The sequence below is a fragment of the Rhinolophus hipposideros genome (genome assembly GCF_964194185.1).
Source record: "Rhinolophus hipposideros genome assembly, chromosome: 2".
Lineage (NCBI taxonomy): Eukaryota > Metazoa > Chordata > Mammalia > Chiroptera > Rhinolophidae > Rhinolophus > Rhinolophus hipposideros.
The window spans coordinates 24,407,882-24,433,060 of NC_138048.1; the positions used below are offsets into that span (position 1 = coordinate 24,407,882).

Genomic DNA, 25,179 nt, shown 5'->3' on the forward strand with positions numbered 1-25,179 from the left:
GCTATTTAAAAGCCCTGATACCACTTAGTGCAGAACTGAAAAGACTTCCTGATCTGAGGTGGGTATTAGTGTCTGTGTGACCCGCAAAGGATGTGGGAAGAGTTGTGATCACAGTGAACAGAGTAAAGGCATAACTCTAGTTTTCCTTTGACTTACACAATCATCATTAATTTTTAATTTTTTTTTTAAATGAAAGGCTCCGTTCTTTTAATAACAAACATTTCTCTGGCATTTCAGTTTCTTTTCCACTTATACTGCCACATGACACTTCTGTCAGGGTTTCTTGTTTCTTCGAGGTATTAATCTAAGAGAATGCGTAGCAAACAAAATAGCTGCTTTCATTGAAAATAAAGAGGGGGTGTTTTTCTCGCGCCACCACTGCTCTCCGCCACTGCCCCATCACGCCTTTTGCGTTTCCTGCCGCTTTGGCAGGACGGCACCACCCCCACCGCCTTTCTCCCCAGCTCTAAGCTTCAGAGCGGTCTGCGGGCCGCCGCGTGCTGTCCTGCCCCTCAGCTTTCGCTTCGGACGGCACTAGGACCCAGGGAAGCCCCTGAGCGAGGTTCGCGGAAAGGCAGCCAGACTCCTCCTTATCTCCAGTGTCAAACTTGACATCAGCCTGCGAGCGGAGCATGGTAACTTCTCCAGCAATCAGAGCGCTCCCCCTCACATCAGTGGCATGCTTCATGGAGATATGCTCCTCTCACTGCCCTCTGCACCAGCAACATGGATTGTCACCTCTCCATCCTCCTCCTTCTCAGCAGCTCTATTCTCAACTGCTTCGGGGAACTGAGTCTCCAACCTTCCAATGAAGGTAAGCCAGGTGCCGCGACGTGCACAGCACTGCCCCGCCGGTCTAAAGCTCTTCAAAGCACTTTCTCACCGAAACCTTTGCAGGTCTTTCAGGTACCTCCGAATAAAGCAGTTGGCTCTGAGAGTAAAGTAAAGACGTGTTTTTATTTTCGGCTGCCTTCTAAAAACCATTTTAAGAGATCATTTTGGATTGCCTGAACACAAAATGTGTTTTTAAATCTGAAACCAATTCGAGCAATTACCTTGTTTGCCAATTTTAAGCAGGAAGAAAAATTCTCCAGTTTCTCACCCAGGATATCAACTACCTATTAGCCACAGCAGAATTTTATTTTTTAATTATGACCATTGTAGTGCACGGAGAACTTTAAAAGGCAATTCAATCCACCTTTGTAGATTATTTTTTAGTATGCTTTATCATAATGACAGGTTGTTCCTAGTAGGATCATGGCATTTATGAATGGACTAAAAGGGGAAATCAGTTTGTTGAAGCGGAGGGTGTGTGTGTGTGTGTGTGTGTGTGTGTGTGTGTGTGTGTGATGTTTATAATGCAACTGCTATATAGAAGTGATGTGTATCCCACCTGGTGATGGTTTGCTCTATACTACAGGTTCTAATGAGCAGCATATGCCACATTAACATAAGTAATATTTGCAGGAATTACAATAAGCTTAGGTTGGATTTTCTTTGTTTAAGGGCTTATATACGAATAAGAGAATGTATTTAATGCACAATGAGAAGCTACCAGGTAGATATATTAACTAACTGAATAGAACATCAAGAAGGAATGTTCATATGCAGTAAATGGCATTTCATTGATGTTGGGTTATTTATTTTCCTGTTAATGGGCATTCATCTCTTTTCAATGGATTAAAGTGCAAACCTAATATTAAGAACAATGATATTTCCAATAAGATTATGTGCTTAATAGATGCATTGCCTTTTTCCTTTATGCCTTGTGTGATCTGTTCCTAATGATTTGTGAATACAATCACTAACTCTGAAGACAAACTTCTCTGAATAATCACTTGCTTTAAAGCAACACTTACAACTTTGATTTCCTCTTAATCATTTTAACTTACAACAATAAAATCTAGCTATTTACTCTGCACTTTAGCAATACAGAGTAATTAATGTGCAAATACTACCTTATATATTCTTATGTCACACACTAAAAATATACTGACAAGCCAATACTTTATATATTATTATGCATTGTTATTTTTAAAACTCAAAATATTTAGAAACTTTTTAATTAAATATAGAAACCGTCTGTCATATTTGATGACCTACTTTCACTGCCAATAGAGCTGTTTAATTTTGTTCTTTCTTTAGTGACTGCTTTTATCACTGTGGAAGATTTCATTAGATTTTTCTGTGTCGTTTTCTAATTGGGAACTTGAAAATTCTAAAATTCAAGGATCAAGGAAGTCATCTTACCCATAAGTGACTTTTTCTATCCAAATCAAATTAAGATGTTTATTTAAAAGTAATAGTCAATCATTCTTCATGAATGAAAGGCAAGAATAGTCATTTGAATAATGAGTAACATATCAATTAGTTAAAATGAGCGTTTGTTTAATCTTTTGTTTCTTTGAAGATATTAAAATATTGACAATAACTAGAAAAATAGTAATATTATTTCCATATTTCTTTGATAAATTGTATTTCTCCAGATGGACTATTTATAAACTATTTGGCTAATGGATTTTATTGAATTAATAATGCACAGACATATAGCTGAGAGACAGTAATTTTATGGAAAATATAACCTTGCAGTAAATTGCAAGAGAAAAAAAAGACACTTGAAATTTATGCACACTTATATAAATTTAATGAATATTAATTTAATGAAATAAGAATACTTGACTGCAAATGGCTTTTAAGCCATACCACCTTGTGTGTGTTTTGGGGTATATACTGCATATTATTATACAGGCAGGTACACATTAACAATATGTATATTGAAAGGTAAGTATACTCAGAAAACTGACATAATTACATTTAGTTTGCTTGGGTAAAAGTTTATCTATCCATTCTTCATGGGATTATTCTTTCCAGATTGTGTCCTATGGGTAGTGTCTTATTTTTCTCTTTTGAGGTCATGAAGGGAAGCTTTTAAACAAAATTTGAACGGGATAATTTAACTTGAGTAATATTTGAGTGAGAGTTTAAATATTAATACAATAGCTTGGGACTTCATAGTTGTGTTGAACAATGTGAAAAGTGAAAAATCCATGTATATGCCAAGAGTCCATGTATTTCTTCTAACAGTATTATTTGAATAGAAAGCAATGTTTCTGAAAAATCATGTAGTGGGTATAACTGATAAAATGAATCTTCTTGATATAGCTTTCTGATATAAATTTTGAAAACTGAAATATAAAATATTAGGCTGTATTTAAAATACTATGCTAAAATTATATTTTAATACTATAGAAAATTTACTAGTAAATTTTACTGGAATTTATTTAGCAATCTATTATGAAGCTAGGCATGATAGAACAAAAAGAGAACAAAACCATGCCATTGAGTTAATTACTAGGAAATTTGCCATGTGTGTGATTTTTTTTTTTTAATTTGAGATTTTGATAATCAAATATCAATACTGAAATGCCATGAGTCCATGCTAAGGAAAAAAAAAAACTTTAAAAAAGTTTAATATGAACCTTCTTTTTCTTAATCCACTTACAAATAACTTTCTAATAGCTTTCAAAAAATATGATTCCAGGTGATACTTTCTATTACTGGCCTCCTCAATGATACTAGTTCATTTGTAATTTCAATGATCACTTAAATCAAGAATTGGCTTATATGCTTAAACAGAAACTTTATAAAAGCTGCATAGAATTTTATTACAATCTTATAATGCCTCTCTTTTTACATGACATACCAAGGAGAGACTTCCAATGGAAATCAACTACTTTTCATGACAAAACAGGATTGTTATATTATTAGAAAAGCTCCTATATTTGCTCCCTGTTCCCATCCCAGGTGGGTGATGATAATAGTAAATAAAAATAACTTTGGAAAGAGGATGAAAATTGATGTAAAGTGAAGTATTTACCAGTGTTAATTCCATCTCTTTTCACATTGAATAAACTACTCTGTTTAGGTACTCTTCTACATTTGAAGGAATCTGAGGCAGAATGCATGGCTTATTCATCAGTACATAGTACACTAAATAATTTTTCTATCCCAAAGTATTTGTGAATTAGATTAACATTTACCCATAGTGCCCTTTACATTATAAATAATAATTTTCAAAATAAAAGTGAACAAAATTAAGTCTGCATATTTATATACTATTTATTTTGGGAGGCTTTCATTAGAGTAGCTGGGACATAGTTTCTATTAAATGTATTCAACTGAACATAAATCTTCTAAGTACTAGAGACTATGTGATTGCTTAAAGCTTAAAAGTAAGACTTGCAGATGAACACTGTGTGCTTCCTTTTAAATTGAATATTAGGCAAATGCTAGAGAAAATAAATATTTAAATAATGGAGTTTTCCCTTTTAAAAAATTACTATGAATTGTCATCACTTTTTATATATAAACACATCCTCAAATAATATATTGTGATTGAAACATTAATAGAGAACTGAGCTATCATATCATCTTTATAGTTTTTTTTTTTTTGGAAGAGGGTTTACATTTGCTTTTAATAGCATTTCATCATGCTAGACTAAATAATTGAATGCATTACACATTTTTGTAATTTAATAGCTCTCCTAATAGCTCGCCCTACCTCCTCTCCAACAGTTATAACTGTGCTATTTGCCTGGAGGTAGGAGAAACCTTAATTTCACTATTTTATAACCCACAACAGTTAACACTTGACCTAGGTCATTAACAGGATTATCAGCAAATTTGTTTAAGCTTTTACTGACAACCTGAATTGCTACGATAATATTTTGATTGTGCCGGAAAGAAACTTCTTATAACCTCTCAAAATCTATCATGAAATTAATTCATTCTGAATCTATATCTTCCTAAAGACTAATATTGATAATAATAATTCAAGTGGGGAAAATGAACACTTTGATACCCCATTCTCCTCACTCTTACATTTCACATGTTACACCATTCTAGTCTTGTTATAAACTACCAATTAAAAACTTTTTTAAATAGTAAATATTCTGGAAATGACAATAGATTTACTAATATAAACCAGCTTCACTGTAACTATCAACCTTTTCAATTTTATACATTTTTATTATTGATGCTATAGTTGATATGATTTTTCTGCCTATTTTAAGATATAAAGTCGATTGAATATATTTATAACTCAGAAGCAACTGGAACTATAAAAGGGAAACCACATATAATAAAACACCATGCCATGTGTTAGATCATGGTTGCATTTTATATAAAGTTGTCTTCCATGAAACACTAGAAATTGGGAGTACAATGAAAGCAGTTAAATTTAACATAAAAATTTTAAACAAAATGTACACAATCAGAAATTAAAAGCACTTTTTAAAGCATTGTTTAGTTTGTTTAGGAAGTTTCATGTGAAGTTTTTTATTATTTGAATATAATTATGGTTTACTCCTTACTCATATAAACGATTTAGTAGTTTCACCTTGATTGTTAAGAAACTTATCCTTAAAGAAAGAAATTAGTAGATTCTTTATGATTATATGTTATCCACATTTTAATATTCAAATTTTGGTGTGGTCTTTAAAGGTGCCTCATTTTAATTTCTTACAATAATTTTCTTTATAAAAATTCCTAAATGTTAAAATTCTTCCTGAAACTTTGATTTTTTCTGAAATAAAATATATACAATTTTTAAATATCAAATAATCAGTTACATATGCAAAGGATTTTTAAAGGCAAAACATATTTCCACAGAATATTTGATTTACTAACTTCAACGCAAATGGAAACAGCAAGAACTGTTCTTGAGAGGTACATTTTCCAAGTCATAAAATCTTCCAGAAAATATTAATAAAACTTTCCACAAATCATCAAAACTTGATAAGTTCTTACAGACATCTACTTACTAAGAAATCTATGATGTGGGTTACCTTTGATTTTAGTCATTTTCCAATGATTTTGTTTGGCATAAATACTAGATGTAAGGGAAAATATGTATTTCTTGGAAGAACACTAAGTTTTACAAATCATATTCTTTCAAGATTTTCAACTTTGCTTATATTTTAATACACACATTTTCCTTTAAAATATTTAATAAACCTTGTTCTTTTAATTCCTGTTTGATAAAAGATTTAGAAAAACAGATGCAGGTGTCCCTTTTTGGTTCTGTTTTCAGAGATCTGGATTTTATCACCAGGGAGGGTCACTGCAGGGCCTTTTCCAAGTTCACAAGTAGCTTTCCACAGATTTTTCAAATAAAGGGTTGACTGCTGGTGTGAAACGTTCATTACATTATTCATACAGGTATACAGAAAACTAAGATTCGAAATTTATTTCTCTAAGACTTGGACGCATTAGATAATTCTTCTGTAACAACTTTAGAAATAAAAGCTGCTGTGCCATTTATACAATGCAAAGAATTCCAAGCTGCAAAACAATTTAGGAGGACACTCAGAATCAGGGTGTAGGTACTTGTGTACCCCTTGATTTCACTCTGTGGGTCTGCGACCAGCTGCCTAGTAATCAGGTAGTTTTTGGAATCTGGCAGGAGGTTTCCTCTTGGAAAAGTCTGCAAGTCAGTAAGTTTTAGTTTGCCTTCTACCAGTTTTCTTTGAAATAAAAAGGGTGGTAGATTACAAAGAAAAAAAAAAGTCTGAAAGCAAAAAGAAAATAAAAAAGTTGATTAGAAAGATGGAGAGGTAGAGAAGTGCAAAGGTTCTAAAACCAATGTAATATATAAATCTTTCGCTTAAAATAAAAACATTTATCACGTAAAACATCTGGCTAATCAATTTTTATTAAATTCCTAAAATCCTGCACACTTAAAAAGGGGGTGGAGTTGCGATTGTTCCTCCTTTCAAATTTATACACTTTTGTTGTTTTCCCCCAGAAGATAATATTTTATCCGGGAAAGTTTTAAGAGTATAAGCCAAAGAATGTTTCCCCCTTTGGAAGCCCGGGCGAATGCATGTGGCGGGTGGATGGAATCAAAACCAGTTCAACAAATAAAGCCTCCAACTTGGGAGTGATGTTATTAAACTGGAAGCCCTGAGTGTGGAACCTCCTCCCTCCCCTCATTTTCTAAACTATGTCCTGCTGTTCCAGTCAAAGCAAAGGGTGAAAATCCAGATAATCCAAACCAACATGGTGAAGTCAGAATAATAGACGAGGAAGGGGTGGGGAAACAAGTGGGCAGCACTGTACAAACTGTTGTGAATAATCTTAGCCATGGACTGGGGTGGCCACAGGAGGGGATGACGGCGCTTCTTTTCCTTCCCGTTACACCTCCCGCAATGCAATATTGATTGGATTTCAAAAGTGTGCCCTGAGAAATTTTTAGCGCGAATCAAGGTAGTGGCAGTCGTGTGGCCACTGAGAGAAGAGCAGGCGCTCCTGGATGCAAGTACACCCACCACCAGGGCGTCTTAACTATTGTACAAACTATTCCGCCGCCAGGACCAGGCTCAGTGAGTGGTGCAGCGCGGGGCGGGGGGACGGGGTTTCCTAACAATCCCCTACTTTTCTCTCGGAATCGGATTAAAGATCCGATCATAGAAACCCAAGTCCGGGTCCCGGAGCCTCAGCCCTAACGCTCCGGGGCCGGTGGGGTCTTGGTGCTCGAGTGATTTCGCGCCTGGCGGCCAAAGCCTGTTGCCGAAGGGCTGCAAGCTGGCCTCGGCTTCTGCTGCTGCGGCTTCTGCCCCGCGGCCAGGGCCCGGGGCTCTTAGGCCAGGCGGTGTGTGGACAAGGGGGCGCGAAGGCGCCAAGTTCCGGAAAACCAGCGCCGGGAGGAGTCCGGGCGGGGAAGAGGCAAACGTGCGCCCTCTGCCTGCTGCGGCCGAGCTGCTGGCGCTGGGAGAGGCGGCGAGCCTCTCACCACCTGGACCCTCCCTACCTGTGGTCGGTTCCGCCCAGCGCGCTCGAGCTGCTCAGACCCGTCAGGCACCTCCCCACTTTCACGATAGATTTTGACCCCAAATCTATGCCCTCGACCCCAGATCAATGGCCCCCGCCCTCTCCCCCGTCGTGATCAGCCAGCCTTTTCAGTTTGACGCCCGGAGGTGGGATGGTCTCCTTTCCATCCACGTGCACGGATCCACCTGATGACAGGTGGGGGAGGGAGTTATAACTCTGCAGGGTTCCTGATACTCCTGGCCCGCTGGGTTGGGACGCTCGGGAGCGCCTGAGTCCTCCAGTTGTCCTGCTCCCTGCTGTCTGACCCAACCCCTTTGCTGTTTTCTTGACCTTTTGGACTGTCTCCTTTTCTTCAGTCCTTCATTCGCTAGAGGAAAATAAGGAACTTTTTTTTTTTGTTGTTCAGTTTTCTTTATAACCACCTACAAATGCCACCTGATAGGATCCTCTTGACACCTATACATACATGAACGTTCCATACATTTTCACCCCATGGACAATGGGAAGTTGTCTGTTTTCTCCTTCAGCCCCATATTTGATTGGCAGCATTTTATTAAAACAGGATTTTTTGTCTTCCAATTTGAGCAGTAAACCTAGAAACGGGCCAGAAAGAGTTTCTAGGAGCAGTGTTATGGAGGTAGGTTACTAGTTGGACGATGCTAATGTTTCTGTGGTTGTGTCGGATTTTAGTGTTTTTTATAGAAGATAAAATTTTTGAATCCAGGGGATTCCGAGACTAATTTACAGCTTCAGTGCCATGCCCAACATTGCAATAGTAATTGTACAGAGTTCTGCTGGCTAGAAAGATTATTCCTTTATGTTATCATTCACTACTACTGGACCTCATTTAGTTATTAAAGTAGCCCTAAAGTAGGTATTATGACATCTCCCATAGTTACAACTGAGGAAATTCATCATAATAAAGCAGTAACTGAGCCAGGCCCTCTCTTGTCTTAGGCTTTAGATTTTAACCTCATATCTTTTCTTCTGTACACAAATGCCAGTGAATTAAGAGCCATCCTTCTAATCAGAAAGTCACTAGCTTTTCCAACCTTAATCCCGGTGACTACACTAATTTGTCTTGTGACTTTGTAAGAAAAACTTAGAAATGTACAGAGTATTGGTGTGAAAAATTGTACTTCAATGTACTTTCAAAAGTACTTCAAAGAGTGCTTAGAAACTTCAAAGTGTTTACATTCATAAATTATGATTATCTGTATAAGCGTAGGACACACTAAAAGAACAATTGAAATAAAATTTGATGTGGACAGAGGAACAGGAGAAAATGTCTGTGCTGCCTTTTCTTCACACATTCTTAACCTTTGTCTTCCTTTCCTGACACTCAAACACTCCTGTCCTCACCCTGGTAAGAAGATTATGTCAGAAATTCCATTCACAGAGATTGTGAGGCAATTGCCAAGGTAACTCAAATGTTATTATTTAGGGCTTTATGTAATAAAACAGAATGTGAATTGTTATAAAAGTCAATAATGGGGGGAAATAGATATGATCTAAAAAATAGACTTGAGGCCCTGTGGAAACTTTTTCTCCTTTAAAAGATAATTTATAAGTTAATTAAGATGAAAATAAATTATAATGATTTATCTCCTCTTTCATAAAAACACTTGTCCTCTGTTTAAGTGGAAGCATTGAGAAAAGGTAGCTAAAACAAGGGTTTGAAAGGTAGCAAATTAAGTTGGGGCAATTATATTTTTCATGTGGGTATTTCAGCACATATGTTTTGTATTAATTGCTGCGATAAATTCTGTTAACCTGGCAAAGAGCAAAAATAGCATGTTGGTGACATCAGACTTCCAAATCAGAAAGCTGCTTTTAGTATCTTGCTTTCTTCACTGTAAAAAAAAAAAAAAAAAAAAAAAAAAAAAAAAAAAAAAAAAAAAAAAAAAGAAAGAAAGAAAGAAAGAAAGAAAGAAAGAAAGAAAGAAAGAAATTCTAATGTGTTCTCATTTATGTTCCCAACAAATTATCCAACCACTCACAACCACTCACTATTGGAACATTTTTTTCAGGAGCAAAAGTGAAGGCTTAGCAACAAACTTTTTGTTTCTTGCTTTTGGAGAATTAGAATAAAACAACTAGTTTCCCTACTTTTAAAATTTTTATTCATGTTTGAGTTTGTGGAACTGTCTCAAATCACAAAAATGTAAACGACTTTAAAGTCTCCAAACTGAGTTGCTCTGGTTTTAAGACAAAAATCTTGATTGACTACATGGCAGGATCTCAAAGGGGGACTGAGCCAAAGGAGAACCCTAGGTTAATTTCATTGCTGATAAGGCTATTAAATCAATATCAAAATGGTTTTGTCTTAAATTTTCTACATATTCATTAAGGGAAGGTTATTTTATGTTCTTTCAAATAACAGTTAAGGAACATAGATGAAAAAAACTCTACAGATCCAGTAAAGAGTCATACCCCCACCCCTTCTTTACTTGATAAAAATATAAGGCTTTAACATTAACTTTTTGCCAGTGACAAAGTTGGTTGGTTTCAATCAGTATGAAATTTAGACATCCGCTATCCACATCAGAGTGACTGTTAGTAGTTAACTTATTTATTTCCTGATTTCAAACCTAATTTCGCAATTAATAAGTCTATAGGTTTTAGAACGAGATTGTGTGTGTGTGTGTGTGTGTGTGTTGCATATATATTTGTGTTGCATGTGATAACAGTCTTCACACTGAGGAGAAATTTGGCTGCAAAGATGATTTGCAATGGTTTCCATGTGGATTATCTAAATAATCCTCTGGTTAAGTAGAACACCATGCAGAAGAAAAATCTACTAGCAAAACTGTGTGTGTATATGTGTCTATGTCACTAATAGTATTGTCCCCTTACAAAACTAAACCATACATTGTGGGCAAATTTTTATGGATGAATACATACCTTTGGTAACAAGATAATATAGAAATTTTGTTTTTCTAACTTGCAAAACGGTTATGAGAAAAAAAATAAAAACAACATTTTCAGTTGTCACTTCTAATCTCTTTAATTTTTCCCAACTGGATCCCTAATTAACTTATGATATTCAAAAATGGCATAAAGCTAGAGTTATCTCCAAATTGTGATTTTTTCCCCTCAATATGTCAAAGCTATTTATGGTAGATTTTGTATTTTAACAGAATGTAAAGAACTGGCATAATTGCAGAAACTTTAAATAGAAATAAATTAGATTGTTAGTCTTCTATTGAAGACACAAACACTATCAAATATAGCTATTGCCAAATGTTAAAAATGTTTTAAAAAGACAAATAAAATGGAATAGTGTTTTTTTTTTTCTTGGTTTGCTCTTACTATCTGGTTTACTATAGATAAGGTAATACTCATTTACATTAGATAACTCAAAAAAGATAAACAGATCTTATTATGGTGTTCTTGACATTTCTGATCTGAAATTATAATGTTCCGATATTCTTTGTTTTTTGAAAAAAAGATTTTCAGTCGTATTTATACGTATTTCATTTGACTGAACAAGTTAGATTAATCTATGCTTAAAATGATGGTTTCCCTATATTTTGAGGTATAGCTGCTTTCCTTAAACATTTATACATTGAATAAGGAAATTTTTTCTTACCTTTGCTGTAAGTCCAAAATCATTCTAAATGTTTTAACATCTTTAAAAAAATCTATATAGGATTAGAGAAGAAAAAACTAAAAATAGATAAAATTAGTAGTATCCTTTTAAATTTTCCTTTCCAAAGGTGATTGTTTGGAAACTAATTTAGAATGTTTTACTCTATGTTTGGCCAAGTACGAATAGGTTTACTATTCTAACCCTTGTAGTGAAAGCTTCAAACCCTAAGTTTAATTTCAAAGGCACAAATTTAAAAACCTTTAACATGAATCAAGAAAAATATTAAGTCAAAAATTAACTCATTTTTCATATTATAATAATTTGTTGTTTGTATTTGTTTATTTACAAAATAGTGGAAACTTGAGTATTAGCTACATACTGATTTTGGAAAAGAAGGTTACAGTGAATGGTATACTCTATGCCCTTGAAGATAATTTAGGTGGGACAGATGACCACAAAATAAATAGTTATATTAAAAAATCATGTTTTAACATAGATAGGAAAATTATGAAAACTGAGATATGAATCTTCAGAGTATAGTGCAGTTAGCCTCCCAAAACAGAGCCCCTGAAATGTAGAGAAGATTTATAAGATAAAAGCTAATAATAACAACCATAAATTAATAAGTGCAAGGGGAAGGAGATGAAATGATTTGCCTAATTTCATGTGGGGTTAATTGTAACCCAGATTTTTTAAACTGCATATATATAGAAAACATAAAAAATAATTTGAATGAATGCATAATAAGTATAGGCAAAATTAAAAAGCACTTTGAAAGAACATTTGGAAATATTTTTAATAATCATATATCTAAGGTTAATGTAAATACTGTGTGAGTACATGCATGCACATGTGTCCATGTGAGTATATTGGAAACACATTATTGAATATCAAAAAAGAATTTATCTTCAAATAAAAGTTTCTGTGGATATTCCTCATAATATGACTACATTACCAAGTAAAACCACGTTGAAGTTTGTCTGAACTCTACCTTCTCTTGGAGTGATAAATTAAAAGTTTTCTATCACCAGCACTAAAAGTTTGATACCTTCCATTGACAACATGGCCCTAGGATGGAAGGAAAAGGGCTTGAGTTTCGAATTAAGCTGATAAGCAATATGGCACCTTATTTGATCCTTTGTGGGTTATTGTGAAGACCCATATTTATGCCTTGAAGAGTCTGTTTATGTGTGTATGCATTTATGACTGTAAACACCAGTAATGATGTATAACATAAGGTCTAGAAATAATTATCCTCCAGAATATGATGAAGTCAATGCTATATACTGACTTTAATTTTCCAGAAATTTAAATTGATTCACATATTCTGCAATGAGCTTCTTTTGAAATAAAATTTTTAAAAAAATGTTTTGTGATATGAGAATATCCAGAGAATGTTCTTAAATGGAAACATTTTATCACTATGCTTTTTGTTTTGTATGCTAAATTTTTAAACCCTCCTATTTAAGGGACTTCAAGTTATAAAATATATATATTGGGGATGTAATGTATAGCATGGGGAATATAGTCAGTAATATTGTAATAACTATGTATGGTGACAGATAGTAACTAGACTTATCATGGGGATCATTTCATAAAGTATATAAATGTTGAATCACTCTGATATATACTCAAAACTGATGGGATATTGCATGTCATTAAGAAAAAAATAAAGGCAACACTATATTAGAGCTGTTCTGTAGGCCAGTCTGCTTATTCTATTTCATTTTCACGGTCATCAGTCAAATCCCGTCTGAACAGATAGCTTTCATTTAGTATTTGAAGATTGGTAATCGAGATTTTATGATAATATGATTAAAAAATATATACAAGACAGCTTGAATTTATGGTGTGAAAGCAAAATGTATATGCTAAAGTTTCAGCACCTATTTGTTTTAATTATTTTTATATAATTTTATATTTGAATAATATGTTTCCATTTCTTACTTTGTAATCTATCAAGAAAAAAAAGAATCTTTCCAAATTAGAAATAAACAAGGTGTTCTGATATTTCTAGGACACTTTAAAAGAGCAAAAATGTGTTGAAAATATATACTGCTTACACAATCATTAATGTTTTACTTTTAGTAACTTTTACATTTTAGGAAACACATTTCACTTGTCTAAATGATTCATACTACCAGTGGCCAATGCACAGAAACAGACCTGTTATTCTAGGCACTGTTATTAAACTGAAGTTGTTAATGGACTAAAGCTTCACTGACAGCAGAATATCCCTACACATTGATGTGAAAGGATTATTTTGTTATAAGAATACATTCCCTAGTGATATTTTGATAGCAGTTTTCTCCATAATAGAATTGATATCAGAATGATCTTTAGATTTCTCTGATAAAAAATAAAATAAAATAACACTTTAGAAACAGCATACGGTTTACATTTACTAAAGCGTCCAGGTTTCAAGTCAAATTTTGGTCTGTGTTTCTGTTATTTTCTTGAACCACTGTAGTCCTGAAATACTGATGTCTTACTGTGAGACTGTGTGTTTTGATTCCAAGGAGTTTTCCCTGTTGTTGGCAAAGAACTAGATGAGGCAACTAATTACAGTTTCTTCTATAATTAGGACCTGTATAAAGCTAAATCTAAACTTATTGCCCAGGAGGAAAGTTAATAAGAAAGAATAAGTTGACAGTATATCACCTTGTCCAGGAATCTGCTTATATCACATAAATGAGCCACTAAGATACCATGTGACAAAATAGGTTTGTCACAGAAATGTTGAGCACGACAGATATATTTTCTTTAATTCTTACATAATGATTTTAGCTGGTCATCTGATAGAGAAATGCTCATAAATCAATTCTCTGTGAAACAAAATGCCTGAGTTAAATTTAAAATGGTTTATAGGAATTTTTATCTGCACACAATTGATAGAGTATTCAGGCATATCTCATTTTGTTGAACTTCACATATGTTGCCTTTTTTACAAATTGAAGGCAAGACTCTCCACCAGCAAAAAGATTACCACTCGCTTTATTGCGGTGGTCAGGAACCAAACCTGCAATATCTCCGAGGTATGCCTGTAGTTGACCTCATTTATAGTCTAAAAACATTTCTTATAATTTTAGTCTATGAAATAATACTAACTAGAACTACTGAATAATATTTTAATTACATTTATGTAGAAATACATACACACAGGAAGTCCACAGAAGCAGTTAAACTAAGACTGTGTAATCACAATAGATGAAAATTATGTGGAACTACGTAAGTACATTAATAAACCTTTGACTTCTCTAAGTGTCTTCTCACTGGCATACCCTGGTGTATACAGTAAAATGAGAAGCTGAGCTATGGTGCTCTCCCATGAGAACAGACATCTTGATTTCTAGATTCCATGTTATGGTTTACCAAGATACTACACAGAATTACAATACTGAGGACAAAATCGATTACTTGCTATATCATTTTCTTCTCTTTGTGACATTTAAGTGTAACCCAGAACAGATTAAAGGACCCTTCAGCTCTGTGTAACCTAGAGCACAGTTACTCTTTCTATCGTAATAGAAAGTGATGAAAATGATAGAGTAATATACAAGAAATGTGGTTGTGACTATTACAGTGATGGTGTGAGCAGGAAAGGAAATGTCATTATTCTTTAGTAAAAGCAAGATGTAATCAAAGCAATGGTTTGTTTTCCGTTGTAGTGGTTTTATAGTTATTTGCAATTGGCTTTAAGGCATCTTATAGCTGAAGGTTTTATTTAAAAATGTCTATTATTGTAAGAGTCAGAAATTCTTTAGCCATTAAACCCTGCTGTTCACCTTGAAATGATTATTTGATATTCTTTTGTAACTCAATGTTTTCATAAAATGCAACCATAACATTACCACAAAGCATATTGATGTGGTATTAGATAATTGAAATTATCTTCCACTTCAGTAATAAATGTAGCATTTAATTTTAAAAATTATTTTAGCACTGTCTCCATATTTGCAGCATTTAAGCAATCTATAAGATGTTTAACTCTCAGTCTTTCTAAGTGGACAAATAGTCAGTTATGAGTCAGAACTTTAAAATACCCTTGAAAAAAATCTAAATTAATGATTCTCTAACAGTGAAAACTTAAGAAATGTATACCTAAAATTTTAAATCTGTCCTCATTAACTGAGAACATTTTTTCAAACAATAATGGTGTCCTTTAAAACATATTATTGCATTTTTATTAGTAAGAAGGAAAAGTAGTGTAAGTTCTTGGTATAGATTCTTCATGACATTATCAATGCAAATAAGTAAAGGAATGGACATTTGATTGTTTCTTTCCATTATGATGGAGGATAGGAAAGGATGAAAAAAAAAGACTCCTTAACATCTTAAATCTGCAATCCAGCTAAGTGGGAAAAGTGACAATAAAGATTCATGGTAGCAAGATATCCTCCTTTCCAGAAGTACTCACAAACCAGTTTGAACCAATTTACTCTATACTTTGTTCTTATTCCTTCACTCTATTCTATACATTTTAGTTCCCATCAGGCACTAAACTTCCTTTTGTTCAGCATATCTCATGTTGTGCCCACCTAAAAGCCAACCCAAGGAGTTTGAATAAGAATTTCCTTGTCATGTTCATGAATGTAAACTCCTTCACCTATTCATACATCTTTTCTTTTTAAAAGCAATGAAACTAGACAGAGTAAAGTGTATGAAAGAAACCCAGAACCATATCCATCCAGACTTCGGATAGTGATGTCTTAAAACAATTTTGCCAAAAAGCACCTATTTATATCTCAATTTAAATAGAGTCATAACATTTAAAAATGTCTCCAATTTAAATTACTTTAAGAAGTTAATGTATACCACATTGTTCTTTGAATAGGAAATATTCTAAAATTAATGAAATGATGTGTTTCCTGTTATAAACCCAAAATATTTGGAAATCTCATGGTTAGAATATGAAATCTGGTAAGGGACAGTTCATGTCTTTGGCAAATGACCTGGTATGAGGCAATAATTAAGGAATTAAGCCATCCATACATTCCCACCTACCCTTAAGAATTATTTCTTAACTCTTTTTGTTAAAATTCATAATTATTAACTCAAATTTTTCAGCAATTGAAATAGACCTTCCATATTGCAAGTTTTCATTAAAACTCAGACTACAATGTACATCACAATTCTATATGCCCTGGCATTTGAATAGTAACACCACGGGCAAGGTTGTGATCGGGTCTACATCTTTTTTTAGCAAAGGAAATCATTAGTAATCCAATTCTTGTCTATTATCTGTGTGGAGTTTAAGATGTATTACAATGTTAGATTTAGTCAATGCATTAAGAGAAATCACGCACAATAGGCTGACCTTGAAATTCCATTAACTTTCTCTTCTTCTTATCTCAATTATGCTATACTCATATTGCTATACAACATATCACAGGAGAGTAGAGATTTTAATGCATGAAAGTTCCAGTTTAGCAATCATTCACTTTAAAGTGGCTAGAATTTTAGATTCTGTTGTTCTTAATTGGCTATAAACAAAAGGCACCTTATAAACTCAAAATAAATGATTTTCAAAAAGTGTTTTGATGTCACTAGTCTTCTCTATTAGGTCATATATAGATTGCTGATTATAAATATAATTCAGAAGCCAAACTAGAACTGCTGTTAATGAATTAACTTTACAAGAACACTGAATCTGTATAGCACGTTATAAAGTCGGTGGCCTTAAATGCATTTATATTATGTGATCATCAAAGCAACATTGCGAGATAACCAGGGTGAATATAATTATGTTTGATAGACACAGAATAAGAATCATGAGTAATGCTGCTAATTGTGTTGTCATCATTCATGCTAAATGGAGTGCACTAAAAATTAAAAATTTAATTTCTGAGTAAATGCAGTACATTTAATTAATCTATTACACTTATTTTAATTGACAGTGTGACACAGTTCTTTTTGGTTTAGCTATTCTCCTTTGAGTAGAAACCAAATGCTGATGTGATTAGTCCAGTTCTTTTTCCCTCATCATTATCATCTGAGAAAACTTAAGGGTATTTAGTTCTTTAGTTAACAACTTACATACCCAAGAGTAATTTCCTAAAAGGAGACAACATTCATATCTTCTTTACCTCAAAATCTGTTTTCCTCTGGTTATTAAAATTAAAATTAAATCAATCATTCATCTTAGCATGTGGAATGACACATATTCATCATATTTAATTATTACATACACACGAAATGCATTGAACCATTTAAGCCCCTAAATACACTGCAAATATGATCTAATGATTTATGCATACTGGGACTGTAAATTCTACTGTGAAAATCCTGTTTAAAACTCAGAGAAGTCAACTGATGACCGGGATAGAACCAACACTTAAAGTAGGTATATCTTTATCAGAATAACTATTGATAGCATATTTTCAAATTGAGGATGTATTATCATATTTTCAAAATTTTTCTAACACTGGTTAATCTGAAATGTCTATAACATTGATTAATTGGTAGAGGTTTCTTAAAAATCCTTTTTGAGAGATAATTTTAATATAATTAAGCATACTGTTAATTTTCAAACTGATATGCTGGGAAATAATTTCATTATGGAAATTACACTGTGTGATCAATCCATGCTAATCCTACTATCTTCTTCTCTTATCTAAATATAATTACTTGTCATTGGGATTCATTTATTGTGAGACAAAACTTGAATCATTATGGAGTTTCAGTGTAATAGATTAAGTTTATGTGTTTCTTTCACTAGCAAAACTTCGATACTCTAACTTTGAGAATTTTATCTGTTTTATCTTAATGACCAGGAGCCTTTCTTACCTCATCTAGTATATTTATCATCTAACCAGCTAACCAAATATCTGTCTTAAAAAGCAGCCCTTGAAAAATTAGAATTCTAATAGCTATGAAATATATTATTTCTTTTTCTTAACGTTTTACAAGGTTCAGGTTTCTTTTGTATGAAACTAATTAGGATGATTAAAGAAAGGGTGGTACTTTCCATGCATCAGGAAACACATTATTCACAATGCTTGGATTTGCTGTGCATGTATGTATTAAAATTTTGTTTTTATTTGTGACTATATGGAACCCTGGAAAATAACTCTCTCTTATTGTAGTTATTGATTCGCATGCTCTGGTTCATGCTAATAACACATATGCAATTTATGTAAACTTCTTGTACATCTTCTATCAGTCAATAGTGGGATTGTTTTCAAATTTAGCATGATGCAGTAAAGCTATAGTTTTCATTATTTAACAGATCAACAATTAAAGTGAGCCCTTTGCTATTAATTAAACCTGAAATATCTTTCATATACCAATTTCGAATCCATTGCAAATTGATACTGTGTTGTAAATAATGCATTTGTTTTTCTCTTTTAATAATATATTTACATTGCAACCACATTCATGTTCTGTTTTATTATTCATCAGACACCAGATGTTTTAATAAGTAACAAAGTTCTGAATAAAATCATTAACGCCTTTGGGTAACAATACCTTATTTCAACAAGGAAAGCTTTACACAGGCAATATGATAAAATATATTTTTGCTTTGATTTCTCCTCATGTTAGTATCTAAGCATTTTGTTACACATAAGTAGACATCTCATACAGTATTAAAAAATACACATTACAGAATATGTTTAGGATTGGCCAGGAACAATTTGAAGATGCCATTTCAAATATGCACAGATATAAACATTGATTCATTATGGAAGCATATTTAAGAAATTAATTTATAATGAAAAATATGCCAATTTATCATATTGAATTATTTTTACAGTTATTTTGATTTCATGTTAGCATTATTGTTTCTTATTTTGCATTTTTATTGTTTCCTCTTTAAATCTGTAATTATTCTGTAAAAAAAATCAGTGTATTGAATATTAACCTATTTTTGTAAACAAATGTAAACAGTTAAAAAAGCCACAGAAACTTTCCATCCTTTAACTTTCCATCCTTTAATAACCTGTGGTTATTTTTCTTTTGTTAATTCTTTTCCTATATTCACTATTCACAGGTAGAAAGAAAATGAAATCATGTGCTTTGAATATGTTGATATTGTTATATTACCAACAAGAGCAGACAACATTAACTTGAAAGAGGCAAATAGAAAGAACTCACTCCTCCTAACTGTGTTTGTGTATTTGTGTTTTCTTTTAGTCAATCTACTGGATTCGAAAACAATTCAAGGGGAGCTGGGCTGGATCTCTTACCCATCACACGGGGTGAGTTCAGTAAACTATTGAAAGGGAACATTATTCTGTCCATTTCCTCTCTTAGAGAGCAGAAGAAAATATTGGTATGTTCTCTAAAACAAACTCCTGTGCTTCTGGTGACATGTTTATCAGTGCATTTAATACACGGACTAACACAGCCTAATATCTGTGTCCAATGGAACAGCTGACAATTTTGAGGTTTTTTTCTTCTGAATTTATCAATTACTTGAATTGACTAAAGTTTATTACTAACATCATACAGATGATCTAAGCATGACCATCTAATATTGTGTGTGTGTGTGTGTGTGATGTGCTCTGAATAAGTGAATTGAGAAGACATTCTAAAGTTTAAGTAATGTAGAAAGTATAAATTTGGAAATAGTGGCCTCCAGAGTTGTAACCTTAAAATAAACCTTAGTGACGGTTCTAAGTAGTGTAGGATATATTTGTCAACAGTATAAACCTGCGTCACCTTAATTTCTTTGCTTAAACTGTCTTCAACTTGTCTAGTTCAGTTTATAAGTTGAGATTTTATTTAGGAAAAACCTGGATGCTTTTAAGTTTTACACTTTTTTTATGCCTCTAGTACTTTACCAAGCCAGACACAAATTACTAAGGTGTGTGACATATTGGTGGCCTGAATGTTTATGATAAGCCTTTTGTGTGAGAAATTTTCATTTTGCTCTTTCAGGAAAAAAAAAAAAAAAAAAAAGTCGTAGGAGAATTCTTGTTCCTACAGGTTGTGTAAAAGATGCCTAAACATAGCTTTATAGTTTCCAAGTATAGCTTGTAGAAAACTCCAAGTATTTGAAATATTTGTGATAGGAGCAAATTTTTGTATTCGTTCTCCGTCTACACTGGTCCTTTTTTCAAAGAGGTTATGATTACTTCTACTTAGTATTGGTGTTCAGTCGTTGGACTTTTGTGCCTAAACATACTAATTTTTATGGTACTATTGACTTCTTCAACAACGGATGTTTTACATCAGGGATACTTCATCTATCTGTCATGTTTGTATCTGTTTCTCTTCCTGGTACACCTTGACATTGACACAATGCCAAAACCTATCACATAATCAGGCCATGGTTAGTTGCTTCAGAGAGGAAAGGATGAAGTAAGCCAGAATTTGGTTTTCCCATAGGTGTAAAAAGATTCAAATGATTGGGATAAAAGCACATCCTGGGTAGTTATAAAGAGTGAATCAAAACTCAGGATTGAGCTAGAAAATGCATGCAAAACTAATCATCCAAAAGTCAAACCTAACTTTAATTTTGATTTTAGATATTTGAGTTTTTCATTACTCCATCTGACAATAAACCATAGAAACCTGCTTCTTAAGGGTATCTATATATCTATCTCTATCTCTACCTCTACCTCTATCTATATCTATATTTACATCTATATCATCTATATCTATCTATCTATCTATCTATCTATCTATCTATCTATCTATCTATCTATGCAAAAAGCAAAACATGTAGTGACATTTTACTGATATTTCTGTGTTTTTTCAAACAACAAGAAATTAACTTATATATCAAAGTAACAGTCTACCTCATTTTTTCAAAGACAATATAAAGAAAAAACACACTTGTATATATTGACAATTTGAGGAAATGTATTTGTTTCATTTTGTCAATATCATAGATTTTGTGATGAAACAAAGTTGGCACTTCTACTTGCAGAGATATGTTGGGGAAGGGGGTGGTCTAGAAACCTGCCACACCAAAGTGTGGTACACACACCAACTACTAGCAACATCAACACCTGGGAGATGCTTAGAAATGCAGACTCTCAGGCCTCACCCAGGCTTCTGCTTCAGAATCTGCACCTTAGCATGGTCCCCAGGGGATTGCTAAGCACATTAAATGTAAGAAACACTCCTCAGTCTAATTTATTCCTTGACTTTTTCCACCTCTCATCCAATTTCCTACTTCGTTTTTGCCCAGGAATCTCCCCTGGTTTGCTCAGTGAACAGTTTTTAGTTTCTCCTTTGGCTTGCTGTTGCTTCAGAGAGCAGATCTCAGGAACCCGGGGCCCCCTCTTCATTGCCTTCCTGGTTGATCCTCTTGCAGCTGCGTCTTCCCTCTTTCTGATGCAATAAATAGCCTGAAACAGCTGGCCTAGCTCTCCAAGCTTAGCATTAAAACTTGCAGGGAGAACAACTAAAATCTTCCCAACAGGTCATGATATTTATAATACCTCAAGACCCCAAAGCAAAAAGAAAAAAAAAAAACAGAAAATCGAATATGTGAATTATTGTCTTGTGTTGATGTGTAGTCGTGTATTTTTCCTTTACATTTTCTCTCTATATTATGTTAGCCAAAATGTCCATGCGGAAATAAGAAGTGCTAATTTAGAAAATGTTAGATTAATATTCATTTGTTTTGTGAGAAACCGATGACATTCTTGAGTAAAAGCCCTGCATAGCCAATTTAGGTTTGGGATCGAACATCCTTGCTTGTATAATTGCTGGTGCTTTTAGATTCAGTAAATTATTTTAATGCCTAATTGTTGCCATTTTCAATATGACAAGGATAGATGAATTTTGTGGTATCATTGCTGCAAGCTTTTCCATTAAAAAGGACACAGAATAGCTGGAAACAACTTTAAACTTGTGATTGTTTTAAGTAATTAACCCTAATAAATAGCAGTGCATCTGTTTTTAGGTTAATAAGATATGAATGTAAACTCTAGAAAAAAATTATAATAACAATATCACACCACATTGAATCATTGAAAAGCTGCTCTTTTTTCTCTTGTTTATCATATAACTGAAAGTTTGCATTCTTTTACCATCCACTCTCTATTTCCTCCCACCTCCTGGCCCCTAGCACTCACTTTTCTATTCTCTGATTCTCTGGGTTTGACTTTTCTTTTAGATTCCACATATGAGTGAGATCACACAGTAGTTGTTTCTCGGTCTGGGTTATTTCACTTATCATAATGCACTCAAAGTCCATTCATATTGTCGCAAATGGCAGGGGAAATCCTGGTCTTTTGATGTAGGGCAATGGTTTCCAATGCGATGAGGGGGTAAGGAGAGAGGTCATTTTGAGTTTGCCCTGTGAGGAGATTTGGCAGTGTCTGTAGATATTGTTGATTGTCACAACTGGGGAGCCAGGGCACTACTGGCACCTAGTAGGGAGACCAGGGATGTCAATAAACAGCTTAGAATGAACAAGGAGCCTCCCACAACACAAAATGATCTCATCCAAAATGACAGTGCCTAGGTTGAGAAACCCTTATTTAGGAGGTGAACACTGGTGCTCCGTTAGAAGCTGTGGGTGGCCACTATACAGATCCTGGGAGACTACCAGTGGCTTCTTTAAGATCAACCTATTTTTTCATCGGAAGCTCTAAATTCCAAAATATAAATTTAAAAAACAAACAAACAAAACAAACAAACAAAACAAAACAAAAAACAGACAAATGATTCATTCCAAATTTGAAATATATATATATATATATATATATATATATATATATATATATATATATATATATATATATATATATTTTTTTTTTTTTTTTTTTGTCATGGAATGATTATATCATCTGAGTATAGACAATTAGTATGTTTGGAAGAAAATGACCAAGAATGGCTCATACTTTCATGTATACTATGTATGCTTTTTCTTTTTTTCTTTTTTTTTTTTTTCTCAAGTATTGGGAAGAAATTTAAGGAAACTTTGGTTTTCTCTAAATAAAAACTGTGAAATTAATACTAAAATATGCAAAATGAAATTATCAAGGGGTCATGAACAACACTTCATTTTTCAATAATAGAATTCTATTTGACAGGAATATTTTCTACCACTAAATTTGTTCATTTCAGTAAAGTGGACACAGCAGTTACCTTCTTTGCCCCTATAAACTAGGAATTATTTTTTTAATTCTGGGCTTAACTATATTCAGACATTTCAGTAAATATGTCAATAGTTTATATATTCTTTTGATTTAGAGGACAAACACATATATAAGCCCTCATGTATTGTTGGATTACAACCTAGAAAAATCTTTTGTTAACTGGGTACTTAAAAATATTGATTAACTGATAATTTCAGTCAAATGAACTTTCCTAGTCTAGTATCAATACAGAGGACAGATCAGAGGGAGATACAGCTACATAGATTTCCCTTAAGAAAATATTTTATGCTGATTAAGTAAAACAAAGGAATCATGAGTCTTTACTCATTTAATTAAAGAAATTCTAATGAGAAAAGAATGGGGGGAAGTTGGGAGAATGTATGAAAAGAAGTCTGAAATGAGTTATTTGTGTATATTTGTGGATGGTAGAAATATGTCTCAAAATTAGAAATTGTGGAATTATTTTATTTTCTGCCTTCCTCCTTTTTTTCATATCTTTTAGTGTTTTTTTTTTTTCCTCTAAAGTTTTCCTTAGATATTTCTTGGTGCCTTAGTTATAAGATACTTAAATAAAAAACACTCGGTGAATTGAAACCCAACCACTGTTCTCTGGCTTCTCCATGGGCATGGGACACAGATATTGTTCTGGTTTTCACCTTTTCATGTGCTCCTCTGCCACTCTGTGGGGTGAATGTCCATTCATCTGAGAGCTAATCATGAGAAGTACAGTCATTTTGACAGAGAATGGTAAGTAAAGCCAATGAGACTGGAGCTGAATTCCAGTGACTTCTGGGATAGGTTTCCTCCTGGTAAAAAGAGAAGGGGAGAAAATAAGTACTTCATGCTTCTGGGTTTGCCCTGTGAAGACCCCGTATCTGGAGCAGCCGCCCTCTCCTAATAACCAGAAATGTGGAGTCCAGTGAGCATTAGTGAAACCAGCCGGGAATTCTGACATCTCGACACCACTGAGTTACCTGAAAGAATACATTCCCCTTGTTTAAACCACTCTTCTTAGTAACTCTCATACTTGCAAATTAAAGTCATCCTGATAAAATATGCTGTTTTATCTTCTGGACAGATATCTTAATTTCTAAATGAAGGCTATGGTGATGCACAATTGTATTTTACAGTGTTATTTACATTTTCCCAAGTTATCTTTTTTTGTGTGTCAGCACAAATGATGCCAAAGATATTAGGTAGAGTAGTGACAAAAAATAAGTTAAGAATCAGGACATATGCATTTGAATTTCCACTCTACTGTTTATTGCTGTATGAATTAATGCAAGCCAATTAACCATCATTAACACTTATCCTCATGTTTAATAAAAAAGAACAACAGTCATTCTATTGTCACAGCACTTTAGAGTAAATGAGAGTTGAGCAAATGAGATGTTTCTATACAGCTATGAATATATGTATATATATATATATATACGTATAATATATATAGATGATAATGCAGGTGAAAGAGCTACACAAATATCATTTCTTATTCTTAGATTAGTTTTGAAATTCTCCCATCCTAATCTAAAATCTTTTTGCAAACTTCATTAATATGTCTTCTTAAATCTCAGTCTACACTTGATGTCTTGGATTTGGACTTAGGAGGGGAAAAAAAAAAATGACAGTATGGCCTGAAGTGCCAGCAAACCCCTGTCTGAATTAAGAGCCCAAAACGTTTTCATTAGCATCAGAGGA

The 25,179-nt window shown here is 33.4% G+C and overlaps 1 protein-coding gene across 1 annotated transcript in view; it reads left to right on the forward strand.

Annotated features, from left to right (window-relative positions):
- Positions 1-598: 598 nt before the first annotated feature.
- The window catches only part of EPHA3 (EPH receptor A3), a 357,328-nt gene continuing 332,747 nt past the window's right edge, over positions 599-25,179 (forward strand). The window contains exons 1-2 of the mRNA XM_081078199.1: positions 599-814; positions 19,556-19,620. Coding sequence (XP_080934325.1) covers positions 727-814; positions 19,556-19,620 — 153 coding nt within the window. The 5' untranslated portion in view covers positions 599-726. The remainder of the gene's footprint in view (positions 815-19,555; positions 19,621-25,179) is intronic.